At 38.8% G+C, this 15,245-nt stretch overlaps 1 protein-coding gene across 8 annotated transcripts in view; it reads left to right on the top strand.

Moving 5' to 3' along the window:
* Positions 1-15,245, top strand: part of EPB41L2 (erythrocyte membrane protein band 4.1 like 2) — a 226,252-nt gene that overhangs the window by 97,853 nt on the left and 113,154 nt on the right. For all 8 annotated transcript variants that reach the window (XM_023230628.1, XM_023230626.1, XM_023230624.1 and 5 more), the window contains exons 2-3: positions 9,941-10,425; positions 11,098-11,310. In XM_023230628.1, the coding sequence (XP_023086396.1) occupies positions 9,955-10,425; positions 11,098-11,310 (684 nt within the window). In that variant the 5' untranslated portion in view covers positions 9,941-9,954. The remainder of the gene's footprint in view (positions 1-9,940; positions 10,426-11,097; positions 11,311-15,245) is intronic.

The following is a 15,245-nucleotide window of genomic DNA, read 5'->3' as shown; positions in this document are numbered from 1 at the left end:
CATGCTTTGCTTTCAACCTATAAGGTGTACTGTCTGTATAAGGTATCCTATCCTTATAAAGTGACCTATCACTTATACCATCTGAATCTTGCTGTTCGTACTTAACAATGTACTTAATAATTGGAGTTATTTTCCCAACTGGGGTGGTAGCCTTTCTCATCTTTTCTCTTTATAGTTGCATAGCATTCTGTTGTATGAATGTGGTATAATGCCCCCTGTTGATGGACATGGATCCTTAGCTTTTACAGTGTTGTAGCGAGTCACCTTTACATAATTATTTTACATATGCACAAATACGTCTGTAGGATACTTTACCACAAGCTTGTCCAACCTGTGGCCTGCAGGCCACATGAGGCCCGGGACAGCTTTGAATTCTGCCCAGCACAAATTTGTAAACTTTCTTAGAGCATTATGGGATTTTATTTTTGCAATTTTTTGTTTGTTTGTTTGTTTTAAGCTCATCAGCTATTGTTAGTGTATTTTATGTGTGGCCCAAGACATTCTTTTTCCAGTGTGGCCCGGGGAAGCCACAAGATTGGACACCCCTGCATTACCACAAGCAGGATTACTAACAGTAGTGTGGACACATTTGGAATTTTGAAAGCTGTTGGCAAATTGACTTCCACTGGGCCCATACCAGTTTATTCTTCTGCTAGCAGTTGTTTGAGAATGCCTTTGTTCCCATAGTCTTGCTCAGTGAGTGCATGATTACACTTTTGGATGTCTCCATTCTGAATTTTTAGTTTCATTTCTTCTACTAAAGTTGTGACAAGCACCTCTTCATATGTTTATGTGCCACTTGTGTTTCTTTCTTTCTTTCTTTCTTTTTTTTTTTTTTTTTTGGTAACTCTGTTTATCCATTAGCCACTTTGCCTACCATTGGACCAATGATTTAAATTGGCCTAGCCAAAAATTTAAACATGAAATTTGTTTTTTATTTTTTTGATGTTGAGGCAACTTACACCCAAGCTTGTTTTATTGGACTTTTTAATTCAGGTTACTTGAATTCAGATAGAGACCAAATAAAATTGAGAAAGAGAATTAGTCCTCTCTAAAAAGCCTGTAATGACTATTTGTATGAGTGTTTAACCAGCATTTCCTATGAAGGACCATTCATTGTGTGATTTCCTGAAGAGATAACAAGAAAATCGTGGCTACTTTTCAAGCTAGTAGTAATTTTTAAATCTGAATTACCACGATTTATGAATTGGTTACAAGTTGTTTGACCTATGAATGCTAATCTTATTACCTATGTCTCCCACTATACTGAGAGCAGGATTCCTTCATCTGTATTACTGGGGCCTGGTGCATATGCTTTGAGAGTACTCAAAAAACACTTGTTTTGAAAGAAGAGGATAAGATACTGACCCCACTCACATCCTGATGGTCACTGAAATTCATGAGGGGTGCTCCATTAGAACATCCTGATAATGATTATAAAGCCCCAAAACGTAGTGGTAATTATCAATTTCGCTTTTCAGCAAATCATTCACTGTCACGCATCATGCTAGGTGCAAGTTATACAGTAGTGATGTCGTTTTGGGATTGAAGGCAGTGTTGGACAAGGTCTTTAGAGCTGGACGGCCTGTGTTTGAATTCTGGCACTTCTCTTTATTGGTTATGTGGCTTTGACCAACCCATCTATCCTCTTTTTACCTTTTTCGTCTGTAACATGAGAATAATTTCAGTTCCTTCCTAAAAGGGTTGAGAAGGTTCGAGTTGCTGCATGCAATGTTTCTAGAGCAGTGTTTAACAAATAGCTGATATTATCATGATTATTCATGTTATGATTACTGTTATTACTACCATTACTGTTTTTTTAGTGGACAAATATAGTTATTTTCTTGGCAGAATCTCTATGTGATGACAGTGGCTGATCATTTATTATGAATTAATTGTGTGCCAGGCACTTTATGTATTATAGCATCTAATCTAATGCTTGGAATCAACCAATGAGTACATTTTATTGTCCTTTTTTTTTTTTTTTTTTGCTTTTTGCTTTTTGCTTATGAGGAAGCTGAAACTCAGCAAGGCTAAAATAACTTGTCTGCGGTTACATGGCTAATAAGCAGAGCTGAAATTCTAATCCTGTTTTATTTCCCAGTCTTGATCTCCAAACCACCAGGCCATTTTATTCAGACATTGGTAACTTCTCACAGAAAGAATGTAGCTTCAGGCTGGACGTGGTGGCTCATGCCTGTAATCCCAGCACATTGGGAGGCTGAGGCAGGTGGATCACTTGAGGTCAGGAGTTTGAGACCAGCCTGGTCAACATGGTGAAACCCCATCTCTACTAAAAATACAAAAATTAGCCAGGCATGGTGGTGTGCACCTGTAATCCCAGCTAGTCGGGCGGCTGAGGCAGGAGAATCGCTTGAACCCAGCAGGTGGAGATTGCAGTGAGCTGATAACATGCCATGGCACTTCAGCCCTGGGCGACAGAGAGAGACTCCATCTGAAACAAAAAAGCAAAAGAAAAGAAAGAATATAGCTTCAGCTTTGGTTATTACACAGAATTGGGTCTCTACCTGAGAGAAGCAATTGGAGCAGATGCCGTCCACCAAAATTTCTGACCATGCAACTCAGTGTGCATAATTGATTGATGAGAACTCAGCAGGGTTCTGGATGTCTCTGTCATCTCTGCTAGTGTGTGTTGTTGGATTGCCAGTATTACAAGGTTTATATGCATAATGGTTATGTAAATAAAGATATCCAATATTAGAGTCCTTCATGATTTATGTATGGCCTCTGGTTGTTTAGCTTTAACTTCAGGAAATTGTATCTATTTCCAAGATTGCTTTAGTTGCTGGTGGAGAATGCTTTGCCTGGCACGGGTCTTTTTCTTGCCTCCATCCTTAATGACAGCAGTAGGGACTTGCTTTCAACAAAGAAGATTGTTATTGCAGCTGGATGTTATTGAAAATTATGCCTTAGTTTTCATATACCCCTCTCTCCAACATATGAAGAAAGGGACTCATATGTTGATAAAGTAAGATTTTTTTTGTTTCATTCTTATTTAGAGTTGTTAGAATAAAGAATTAATGGTTTATCTCACTAATATTAACTCAAGTATTAGGTTTTAAAAAACTGAACATCATTTGGAAAAATAGAATACTTTGACAACCATAGCTCTTAGGTATGAAGGTCATAAAATGCAAGTGGGAGTAATAATGACCCGAGATCTATATGTACTCTCAGTTTCTTAATGCTTATTTTCTAATGCACTCCTCAGAATATGCAGAAGTCAATATCAAGATGTTTTTGAGTACAAGTCACTGAAATCCCTGGCTCATTGAGCCAGGCTCATTGAGTCCTCTTCTCCGTGGTTCTCTTGCTAGTGTCCTTTGTTGTGTGACAGTGTGTCACCAGGCTTTTTCTTCTCTGTGGATTCAAGATGACAACAGCATTTAACAGAGTTATGTATAAAATGTTCAGAGATAGCAGAAGGGGCCTCCTCTTCCTGTGGCTCTTTTTAGAGGGAGAGATCCTTTTCCAGAAGCCCACCAGTGGACTTCGTGCATATTTTCTTGGCAAGGGGTGGGAGACTACCACGATTGCCCTAGACCAGTAGAAGCTACCCTTCAGGCCCATCCGGAGCTAGCCTCTGTTGAAACACATGTGGAAGGGGGGAAGTGGAACAAAATTTAGGTTCTGTTAAAAAGGAGAAAGAGTGAAAGAAATATATGCTCTGAATGTCACCTGATCCCATCTAGACTTGAACTAGCGAAGATTGTAGTTCATATGTTTTGTATGTGTGGGTTTAATTTAAACTGGATATTAGTTTACATCTTTATAGTAATAGCTCTGTTTCTCTAATAGGTCCCTTGTCCCTTTAAAAATAAAAAACAAGTGATATAGCGGGTTATAAAGGTAACTAGGGTGAGTAGCATTGGATTACTTGTTCATCCTCCCCATATAGATAATATGAACTAACAAATAGTCCCTTTGGAATATATTTATACTTACTTGAATATGAAGTATAGTATTTTCTAGACCATCTGACGCTTAAGAAACATAAACCTATGAGGGTAAGGACTTACTTGCACTCTGCTTCTCTTGTTTTTGTTATTCCTTCTTCTTCCAGATATTTCTTCTTCCTTGTTCCCCTTTTCCCCCCCCCTCCTCTCCCTTCCCCCCCCCCCCCCCCCCCCCCCCCCCCCCCCCCGCCTCTCTTGCCTTTTCCCCTTCTCCTTTTAAATGATGAATATATTTGAGAAGCATCACTCCATTATTTCCCAGGTAGAGTTAGGTGGCTGCTGAATCATTTCTATATTTGTGTTTTTTTTTTTTTTCCCCACATTTGATGTGTTAATGGCATCAAATAGTGCAGTATTAAAAGACCTTCTCTTTTAATAGCTGTAGACCCTTTGGGGAGGTGAACGGACAAGCACTTGATTGTGGGTATCAGCAGGATGCTCTACATATCCTCTACCCACAAGCAGATGTAAACTAGTTTTGTCAGATGTAGAAAATGGCCAGATTAGAACTGTCTATACATTGCCAGTATGTTTAAAGCTCAATGGTTATTTGTTGCAAAGTTTTGTTGTTTTCTCAAAGCTCAAATGAAAGCCTCCCTCCATCCTCTCGCTACCATTTTTGAAGCTTGGAAATGCATTCCTTCCCATTTTGTGAATCTTGGGTCCTTAAAAAAATGGGTTGAGCTCTCTTGGTAGAAATCAAAGACCCTCATATTGCTTGTGATCTCAGCAGAGAATGGGAGCTAGTCAGCTGGCAGCAGCACCTACCCTGTTCCCTGCTCAGGGTTTTTATTAATAATAAGGTCCCAGTTTCCTCAAGTTTTAAGGAAACATTTGAACCCAAGAATTAGCGTGAACTCTTTGCTTGAAGTTGTTTGTGTGTTTGTGAGGTTGTGTATCTGCTTTGCTTTGCTGGCTGTAGTATTCTGATTAAGGGCCAATGTTTTAAGTAGCATGGTGTTATATGGTTGGCAGTTCAGCCTACCGATAGAGAAAGCACGTTAAAATTTACCTCCTTTTTTAAACATCGGAAAAAAAAGAATGGAGTTTATGTAACACAGCTCCTTACCTAACCAGTACTGATCCTCTGTTGATGATGGTTTTCTGCTTCGTTGCATGTTAAATGATGCATGCTTTTTCTCATGAAGCTGTCACAATAACGAATACTTTTATCAACCCAGATGGAGCATGCCAACATGGTAATTGTGTCAAAACCACATGCTTGTCTAATGGGCGGGCTGTTCACAGCAGTGTTCTTTTTGGTTGATGATAAGTAGAAAGATCATTACTTAATGTATTATATAACTATACTAATGATGGATTTTGGGTAATTATAATTAAATATTAGTCAATGAGCATTGCCAGAATTTGGGAAACCTTAGTTCCAGTTTTGGCTTGCCCATCTGACTTTACCATCTCAGGCAAATCTCCTGGTCTTTCTGATCCTCAGTTTTGTTGTTGATAAAATAAAGCGAGGATATTAGACTAGATGACTGAACAATACTCATTTAGTAAGTACTTATTAGGTACCTATTATGTGCCAGTCTAGACGCTAGGAACATAGCAGTATATAAAAGAAAGATCCCAGCCCTCATGGAGCTTTCGTTTTAGTGGGAATGTCAGCATTCCACTGCAAGAGTTCTCATTTTCATGGGTGATAGAGTTTAAAGGCTTATCCACATCTGAAAGAAACTCAGGGTTGTAGGCATGATAATTAGGGTGAGTGGATGTACTGTAATCATGTTTTCTTGATGGTGGTAATTTGTTCAAGAAACCATTTTATCAACAAAGAAGGTAGTGTTTTGTTTTGAGCTCTGTTGAACTCTTGAAACTGTTTCAAGAATATGTTGAGTAATGATCCAATTAGTCTTTTCCATTGTTTTCTGTCTTGTAACTTCCATTTGGATGGGTGACAATGATCATCACTTTTGAGGCTCTTAACCCTTATAGATGTTGTGAATACAGTGATGATTGAAGATGACTTTGTGAGGCTTAACCATATGGTTTTGTCCGTGCTCTTCGTGTCTGTATTTGTACTTTGTCTTCAGTTTCTGTTGACCGGCTCAGTTATGATTACGTGGTCAAGCAATAACGTTCAAATGGGATTTTCTTTGTGATTGAAATTCATCTATAAATTTCTTACTTTTAAGAGAGAGTATTCTGAATAAATCCGAGAATACATTTTTGTTATTTTATAGTCATTTTCACTAACTGGCAGGAACCTTCTTTGAGTACTAGGCCAAGGACTCTGTGGTTGAGTAGGTCATTCACACATAATGGAACTGTGATTGCATTGTGAAGTGTGTGTGAGGGAAGGTATACACAGCTGGGTGGTTCTCCATTAGTGGCCTTGGATAAGTGACTTCTGTTTATTATTTGTAAAATAGGGATAATACATACTTTGTAGAATATTTTGAGAAACAGATTATGGGTACTGTGTCATACAGTAAACAGTGAGTAGTGACCCTTATGATTAAAATATGAACAACTATTAATGCTTTTAACATAATAGTGGAAACTCAAATTTTATATTTCACTGTTTCTAAAATATTTTGGCCAAAAAGCAGCCTTAGCTGATTGGTTCCCAGACTGTTTGTCACAGCCAAAGTAATTAGAGAGCTGCCAATTTATCTTGGTTAGCTTAGACAAGTATGGGGCATTTTGGTTTTAATTTTACCAGGACATTTATTCAGCTCTCAGAATGTAGCTAGAGAGTATATACTAGAAATACACTTTGGTTATTTCATAATTAAAGTAAATAATACTGTCAACTTAAATGGTACATGGGAAATGGTACGTTAAAGAAGGAAAAAAGGTTTTCTGTGCAATATGGAGCCAGTTTACCTGTCCTCGGGTCTTGTTGGAAGATATACTTTTGAATTTCAAATGCCTGAGAATGAGAAGCGGCATAGAATATGTAGGTAGGGTAGTTAACGATTCCCTCTTACATAGCATTGCTGTCAAGGATATTACTGTCCCCCGATCTCCCTGCCTCGCTGTTTTTCTCCTGGCCCTCATGCGTTTTCTTCTGCCTGACCTTACATGTTGATGGTGATAAGAGCTCTTTTAAGGATCCTCTAAGTTCAAGCTACCTTTTTTCTCTAGGTGATGTATCCCCTGCTATCACCCATATACTGACAACTTCCAGACCCTATCTGTAGTGTGTATCTAGTCTCCAATCAAAACCTGCTTGTCTTGGGATCATCTAGACATCTCCACAACTTCTCAATCACAGTGAATTCAAAATTGAATTATATGTGTCAGCCAGACCCACTTTACAGGTGTTCCCCATTTCCATGAATGGTTCTACCATCACCCTAGTCTTCCATGACCTGGGCCTTTTCGTTGACTCTTTCCTCTCTTTGACTTTCTATATTCAGCCTGGATATCAAGTCATATCCACTCTACTTCTTTACCTTTAGATTGATATCTTGTCCTTTACCCTACTGTTTCTGCTGTAGTAGAGACCATCGTCTTCTCAGGTCTGGATCAACCAGAGATCGGATCAGCCCAATCTCCTGGATGTCTTTCTGCTTCAGTTTTTTCTTTCATCCTGTACTTTACAGCCAAGTTGGGCTAAGTGAAATGAGAATCTTATTACATTTCTCCTCTACTTCAAGTACTTATGTAACTTCTCATTGCTTTTCAAATAACCCCCGCATTGCCTTTAAAATAACACAAAATCTTTTATGTTTTGGCTTCTGCCTTCTTTTCTTACTTCATTATTACCAGTTCAGCTTCCGCCCGTCCTATCTTCACTCATAAGCCCCCACTTCACTTGTACAGTGGATTATTGTTCTATGCCTGTGGTTTCCTTTTTTATGAGGAATGTTCTCATGTTTCCACACAACTCCCTATGCCTGACACATACCTTCCATTCTGGCCATTTTGTCTGAATAATGAGTACCCATTTAAAAAAATAAACTCAAATGTCAACTTCTGCAGAAACGCCTGCCTGGTGACCCTTTTCTTCTCCTAACGTGGTGGGTTAAGTCCTTTGCTTCTTGTTGTTATTGTTGTTGTTTTGAGACAGGGTCTCGCTCTGTTGCCTAGGCTGGAGTGCAATGACACAATCTTGGCTCACTGCAACCTCTGCCTCCTGGGTTCAAGCAATTCTCCTGCCTCAGTCTACCAAGTAGCTGGGATTACAGAGACGTACCACCAGGCTCGGCTAATTTTTGTATTTTTAGTAGAGATGGGGTTTTGCCGTGTTTGGGCCAGGATGGTCTCGAACTCCTGACCTCAAGTGGTCCACCCTCCTCAGCCTCCCAAAGTGCTGAGATTACAGGCATGAGCCACCACACCTGGCCTAGTCCTGTGCTTTTTGGGCAACGTGCTATTGACTTATGTATGCTTATTTGTAGCCCTCACTCCCTTAGCTCCTCAAAGGTTGTCTTTATTCATGTGCCTATGACTTACCACATTGTAGAAGCCATTAAATATAGGCGAATTGACTTGACTATTTTTGTGGTTGCGTTTTAGATGTGAAAAACATTTTAAAGTTATTTTTATTGAGAAAATTTACATATCACAAAATTCACCCTTTTAAAGTGGGTGGTTTTGGATATATTCATAAGGTTGCCAGGGGGTGAGGGGGAATGCAGAGTGACTACTAATGGGCACAGGATTTCTTTCTGGAGTGATGAAAATGCTCTAGAATTAGTGATGATGGTTGCACAACCTTGTGAGTATACTCAAAATCACTAACTGTATACTTTAAGAGGGTGAAATTTATGGTACATGAATTATGTCTTAATAAAACTTTAAAACAAGTGTACTTTTTTTTGACTTATTCAAATTTGTACCACTTAAAAAGTTAAGAAAAAAATTTTTAAGAGATGGGATCTCACTCTGTTTCTCAGGCTGGCCTCAGATTCCTGGGCTCAAGCATGTTTCTTGCCTCAGACTCCCAAGTAGCTGGGACTACTGGAATACACCATGTCCGTCTCTAAGTTTTTACCACCTTTGAAGATAGCTGGGACACTGCTCGTTGTCCAGGGTACCAGGACTCTGGGCACTTATTATTGGCAAGGGAGGGGAGAGTGAATGTGATCAGCTGTCTCTGCAGGCCCTGCCTGTTGTCCTTTATGTCAGCATGCTGCAACACTTTAAAAGTCCCTCTTTGCTTATGTAAAATTTAGTTATTTTCAGAATTAGTTTAAATTTTGTTCTAATTGAGTTATGATAAGAGCAATCGTTGGATGCATTTTTTCCACCTCATAATGTCTTCATTTGGTATGGATTATCGCCCTTAGATATTTTTCTTATATATACAAAGAAAAGTGTGATTATGGTTGGGTAGGATGGAGGTTTGGGGTTTTGATTAGAATTTGAGTACCTTTTCCAGAAGATTTAACTTTTGCATTGGAACATTGATGGTGAATTACGGGATTTAATATTGGAACACAGAATAATGTTTTTGTTCCAGATTTTACTTCTTGCTGTTACACACCATACACTTAAAATTGGTTTTTCTAATACCTAGCACTTTGATAGATTTTGAGTTTAATGTATGAAATTGTAGTGAAATGTATCTCATTGCTTACTAGCACTATTGATAACATTTTCATGTTACAGAATAAAGAATACCAAGTACAGATAAAAGTACTTTTTCTTAAAAAAATTGGATTTTAAAAATCAATTATTGTTTATGACAAGTTGAAAGCAAATAAAAGCAATCCCTGTTTCTGGAGTTCTTGATGATTTTATAACTATATAGAACTTAGAACACACAGAGTTCTATTGTGATGCTAGTTTTGGGTCTGTGATTCTGATAGAGAATTCTAAAAGTTAGAGCAGCAGTCTCCATTTTGTCTTATGCTTTTCAGTCTTCTTTCTTGATGTGCTTTCTCCCAGTTATCTGTTACTCCCTTTCCCATCTTTCCTTATCATGCCCCTTGCAACCAAACTAAATTTGAGAGAACTTACAAAATGACATTTTGTGATTTTTGTTTCGATTACAGCATAAGCTGTGACCATGACTACTGAAGTAGGCTCTGCGTCTGAAGTGAAGAAGGACTCTGGCCAGTTAGGAACAGATGCAACCAAGGAAAAGCCTAAAGAAGTAGCAGAAAATCAGCAGAATCAGTCATCCGATCTAGAGGAGGAAAAAGGTTCCCAGCCAGCTCCTGCAGCTGAAAGCCAAAGTAGTCTACGCCGCCAGAAGAGAGAGAAGGAAACATCTGAGAGCAGGGGTATTTCTCGGTTTTTACCGCCATGGCTTAAGAAGCAAAAGTCGTATACCTTAGTAGTGGCCAAAGATGGAGGAGATAAAAAAGAGCCCACCCAAGCTGTTGTTGAAGAACAGGTCTTAGATAAAGAGGAACCCCTTCCGGAAGAACAGAGACAGGATAAGGGTGATGCTGAAGAAATGGCTCAGAAGAAACAACAAGAGATTAAGGTTGAAGTCAAGGAAGAAAAACCCTCAGTGAGCAAAGTGGAGACGCAGGTATGTTTGGGAATAATTGCCTGGAAATGAAAACCTGATAGCGTAACCATATAACAAAAAGGGTTTGTTTTGGATCATTTCCAGATTTCTTGTACTGAGATACTGCTTTGGCTTAATGTATAAGGAATGGGTCTTAGATTGGTCTACCATAGCCTTTCCCTGTTACTCCCTGAAAAAAACTCCACTATATATGCACATTGCTAAAAAATTCATGTCTGTAACCTGTTAAGGTGAGATAGATACTCTGAGCCCTGCCATCTCTTTTTTAAACAGAATGCTCTTTTATGCCTCTTTTCAGTTTTCACTGGACAGTAAGTAGTAGATTTGTGTGTGCGCATTTTGGTTGCCTAACAAAGCCTAGGTTTTGCCATGGTATAAGATTTTAATTGGAAATGTTATTATTTGAGATGATACTTAAATTGTAGTTGCTGGGATGTAGTTTCTTTGATTCATTTAATGCCAGATAACCAACTTGGCAAAATGAGAATTTTGACCATGAAAAGAGGATGAGGGGAAATATCCTTTCTATTGGAATTTTCAAGTCTTTAAAAATCTGAGAGTTACAGTCTTTAAAGTAACGATCCTAATTCTTATGAAACATTTTCCTTCTAATATGTTGTCATCTGCAAGTTGGTTGACTATAGTATCAATTTAATTTTTTTTCCTCAACAGCCTACTGAATTAGTAAGTAAGGAGAGAGAAGAGAAGGTAAAGGAAACACAGGAAGACAAATTTGAAGTAGAAGCAGCAAAGAGGGAGACCAAGGAAGTGCAGACCAATGAACTGAAAGCAGAGAAGGCATTTCAAAAAGTCGCTAAGAAGACCAAAACTGTCCAGTGTAAAGTGACCCTCTTAGATGGCACCGAATACAGCTGTGACCTGGAGGTGAGATAGGGAGCTGAGTGAGAGCTAGCTTGATGTGTGGATTGTGGCTTGGCATAATGAATAGATTTTTATGTTTTACTAAGTTCCTATAAGCCAGTTTATTCCAGTTTTGTACTAAAAAAAAATACATTGAAGTGGGTCATTTCTGTCACAAACAATATTTCATGACCTTAGGATAAGCAGGGATGTTCTTCTGCCAGTCTGCACTAGTCATGTTTACTGGTTGGTGTGTATTCTGAATGGGTGTTAAATATTTGGAATATTGCTTTTGGCTAGAAGATGTTTTTCTTGAGGAAAAATGATAGCACTAGGCTGACATTTTGGAATAAAGAAGTTTCAGCAGCAAACTTAGCCCCAAGTGTTTTATCCTGAGACAGATACTGGCTTAACATCTAATTTATTTAATTTCATTTAATTAAAAAACACCTGTGATTTGCAAAGCATACAGTTCATTAGTGCTGGTGCTGACAGAAGTCAGTTTAATCTTTTAATGCATCTAGTACCTTATAATTTTATATCAGAAGAGTTTGTTGCTTTCCACAAATTATTGACGTAACATATACTAATAGCTAATGTTTACTGAGGAACTGTGTGAAGTGCTTTGAATGGATTATCTTGTTTAATGGATTATCTTGTTTTGTTGATTAAGAATCAATAAAGGTAGATATTATCATTGCCATTTTCAGTGTTAACATGTTACAATGGGGAACTTAAGGCTTAGAGAAGTTAAATTCCTTGCCCAAAGTTTCACAGCTGGTTAGAGGTTGAACAAGGATTCCACCCCCTGAGCTCACGAACCTGACCACAGAAGTAACTATGCTGTTTGGTCTGGTACATGTGGGACCTATCTTGCCTGTTTCTTTTGTGTTCTCATCTATTAAATATTAGACACATTTCCCCCTAATTTGTTGCATTCTTATTAAAAAGAGAAGTTACACTGCAATAACAATGAAAGCATTCAGCTTCGTAAAGACACTTAGGTCTATCTAGTTGGATAGTAGTTTATTATATATTTGAATGTGTATTATATTGCAAAGTGCTGAGGATACTAATATGAATAATTCTTGATTCTTGCTCTTTGTATTAGTTACCTATAATTTTATTTTACTCATTTTAGTTATAATTTTTCTGATTTCAATTGTTTAAAGAAAACGAGTAGCAAAAGAGGATTAAAAATCCTTATCTTAGTTTTTGCTGTTGTAACAAAATACGTTCAACTGGGTAATTTAAAAACAACATGCATTTATTGCCCACAGCTCTGGAGGCTGGGAAGTCCCAGATCAGTACACCAGAAAATTCGGTGTCTGGTGAGGGGCTTGCTCTCTGCTTCCAGGGTGGCCCCTCCTTTCTGGATCTTTACATGGTGGATAGGGCGAGTGCTGCGTCCTCACATGACGGAAGGACAAGGCAGCTCCCTTCAGCCTCAGTTACAAGAGCACTAATCCCATTCACGAAGGCAGAGTGATTAAGTCACTTCCTAAAGACACCACCTCTTAATGCCACCACCATAGGGATTAGGTTTCAGCGTGAATTGTGGAGGGATGCATTGAGACCATGGCAGTCCTTAAAGCTTTCTTTTCTTCTGCTCTTTTTAACACTTCCCTTTGTCCTTTCCTGAGACTCCCTCTCTATCCCAGGGAGAGAGGAGAAGTCTTAGGGATAGGAGTGGGAGACCATAAAGAAAGGGACAGAATGGTTTTCTGAACTTGACTCAATTACATTATATTTGATTGCATGTCCCTTGTCTTTCCTACCTATCCTAGAAATTAGGGGATGTAGATTTTTGAGAACCAACTTGATGTTATGAACCTTGAGTCATTTACTCAACCTCTGTAGACCTCAGTTTCTTCATCTATAGAATATAGGATTGCTTAGATCATCTAGAATGCCTTTTCATTTCTAAAGTTCTTTATATCACTAAACCACAAGACTGACCAACATACTTTATGGTTTAAGTCTATCTTTGTTCCCTATCTTTTTAAAAAAATCATAAAATGTTTAAAAAAACTACAAAAATATAAAAATAATAGAGGAGACAGTTGTGTACAGCACAAAAATTTCAATCAGTTGTTACCATTTTGCCATTTGTTTTAGTTTTTTTTTTTTTTGAGACGGAGTCTTGCTCTGTCGCCCAGGCTGGAGTGCAATGGCCGGATCTCAGCTCACTGCAAGCTCCGCCTCCCGGGTTCACGCCATTCTCCTGCCTCAGCCTCCCGAGTATCTGGGACTACAGGCGCCCGCCACCTCGTCCGGCTAGTTTTTTGTATTTTTTTAGTAGAGAAGGGGTTTCACTGTGTTAGCCAGGATGGTCTCGATCTTCTGACCTTGTGATCCGCCCGTCTCCGCCTCCCAAAATGCTGGGATTACAGGCTTGAGCCACCGCGCCCGGCCTGTTTTTTTTTTTTTTTTTTGAGATGGAGTCTTACTATTTGGCCAGGCCGGAGTGCAGTGGCGCGATCTCAGCTCACTGCAGCCTCTGACTTTCTCATTCAAGCGATTCTCCTGCCTCAGCCTCTTGAGTAGCTAGGATTACAGGCATGAGCCACTACACCCAGCTAGTTTTTGTATTTTTAGTCGAGACAAGGTTCCACCATGTTGACCAGGATGGTCTCTATCTCCTGACCTCGTGATCCGCCTGCCTTGGCCTCCCAAGTGCTGGGATTACAGTGTTTTAGATCTTTAACAAAATAGAATATTAAATACATTGCCAAAGTCTCATTCTCATCTTTTCCTTCTTGTCCTGCATGTATCTTTTTGTGATATATAAATCTATTCATTTAAACTATTGTATCGTATTTCTTTGACTAAACTAGTTTATTCCCTTCCTAAGTCACAGTTTCTTTGTATATTATAAGAAACAGTTCTTCAGTGAACATTTTAAGACATGTTTCCTTGTGTAAGAGTTTCTTCAGGGTAGATACCTAGTGGTGGAATTGTTAGATTGATGGAATCCAGTTTTACTTCTTCAGTTTCCCCAGATATTGCCAAAGTAATAAATGAAATTGATAAAATTTACAATTTACATTTCAACCAGCAACCATTAAGTTTGATTTTGCCACATTGTCATCAGTGATTCTTGTTATCAGACTTATTAATTTGGACCAATCAAATGTATGTGAAATAGCTTGTCAGTATTTTAACTTGCATTTGTTTGATCACTGTCAGCTTTCACTAGGTTATGTTGCAGTAACCAAAAAACCTCCAATCTTCATGACTTTTAATAAAAATGGTTTATTTCTTGCTCATGTTACATGTGCTTGGTGGGTTTGTTACGGCTTTTTTCCATATCGTCTTTATTTCTGATCAAGACTGAAAGAATAGCCTCTACCTGGGACATGCTGGTTTCATGATAAAGGGAAAAGAAAACACAGCAAAACCACACTACAGTTCTTGAATCTTCTGCTTGGAAGTGGTATATATTACTTTAACTCACATTTCATTGGCCAATTAAGTCTCATGGCCAAGGCTGATAACAATAAGTGGGCAAGTATGATCCTCTCATGGGAAGGATACTCAAAACCATGAAAACAGTACTACAGCTCATATTAGGCTGGTGCAAAAGTAATTGCAGTTTTTGCCATTAAAATTAATGAGGCTGGGCACGGTGGGTCATGCCTGTAATCCTAGCACTCTGGAGGCTGAGGCAGGCAGATCACGTGAGGTCAGGGGTTCGAGACCAACCTGACAAACATGGTGAGACCCCATCTTTACCAAACATACAATTAGCCGGTCGTGGTGGTGGGCGCCTATAATCTGAGCTACTCGGGAGGCTGAGGCAGGAGAATCATTTGAACCCAGGGGGCAGAGGTTGCAGTGAGCCGAGGTTGTGCCACTGCACTTCAGCCTGGGCAACAGAGTGAGACTCTTGTCTCAAAAAAAAAGGGGGGGGGTGGTTAAGCATCTTGAGCATCTTTTTTTTTTTTTTTTTTTTTTTT

This window comes from Piliocolobus tephrosceles, chromosome 5 (assembly GCF_002776525.5).
Source record: "Piliocolobus tephrosceles isolate RC106 chromosome 5, ASM277652v3, whole genome shotgun sequence".
Classification (NCBI taxonomy): domain Eukaryota; kingdom Metazoa; phylum Chordata; class Mammalia; order Primates; family Cercopithecidae; genus Piliocolobus; species Piliocolobus tephrosceles.
Note: the sequence above shows the minus strand (reverse complement) of the source record. Positions and strands in the feature narration are given on the sequence as shown.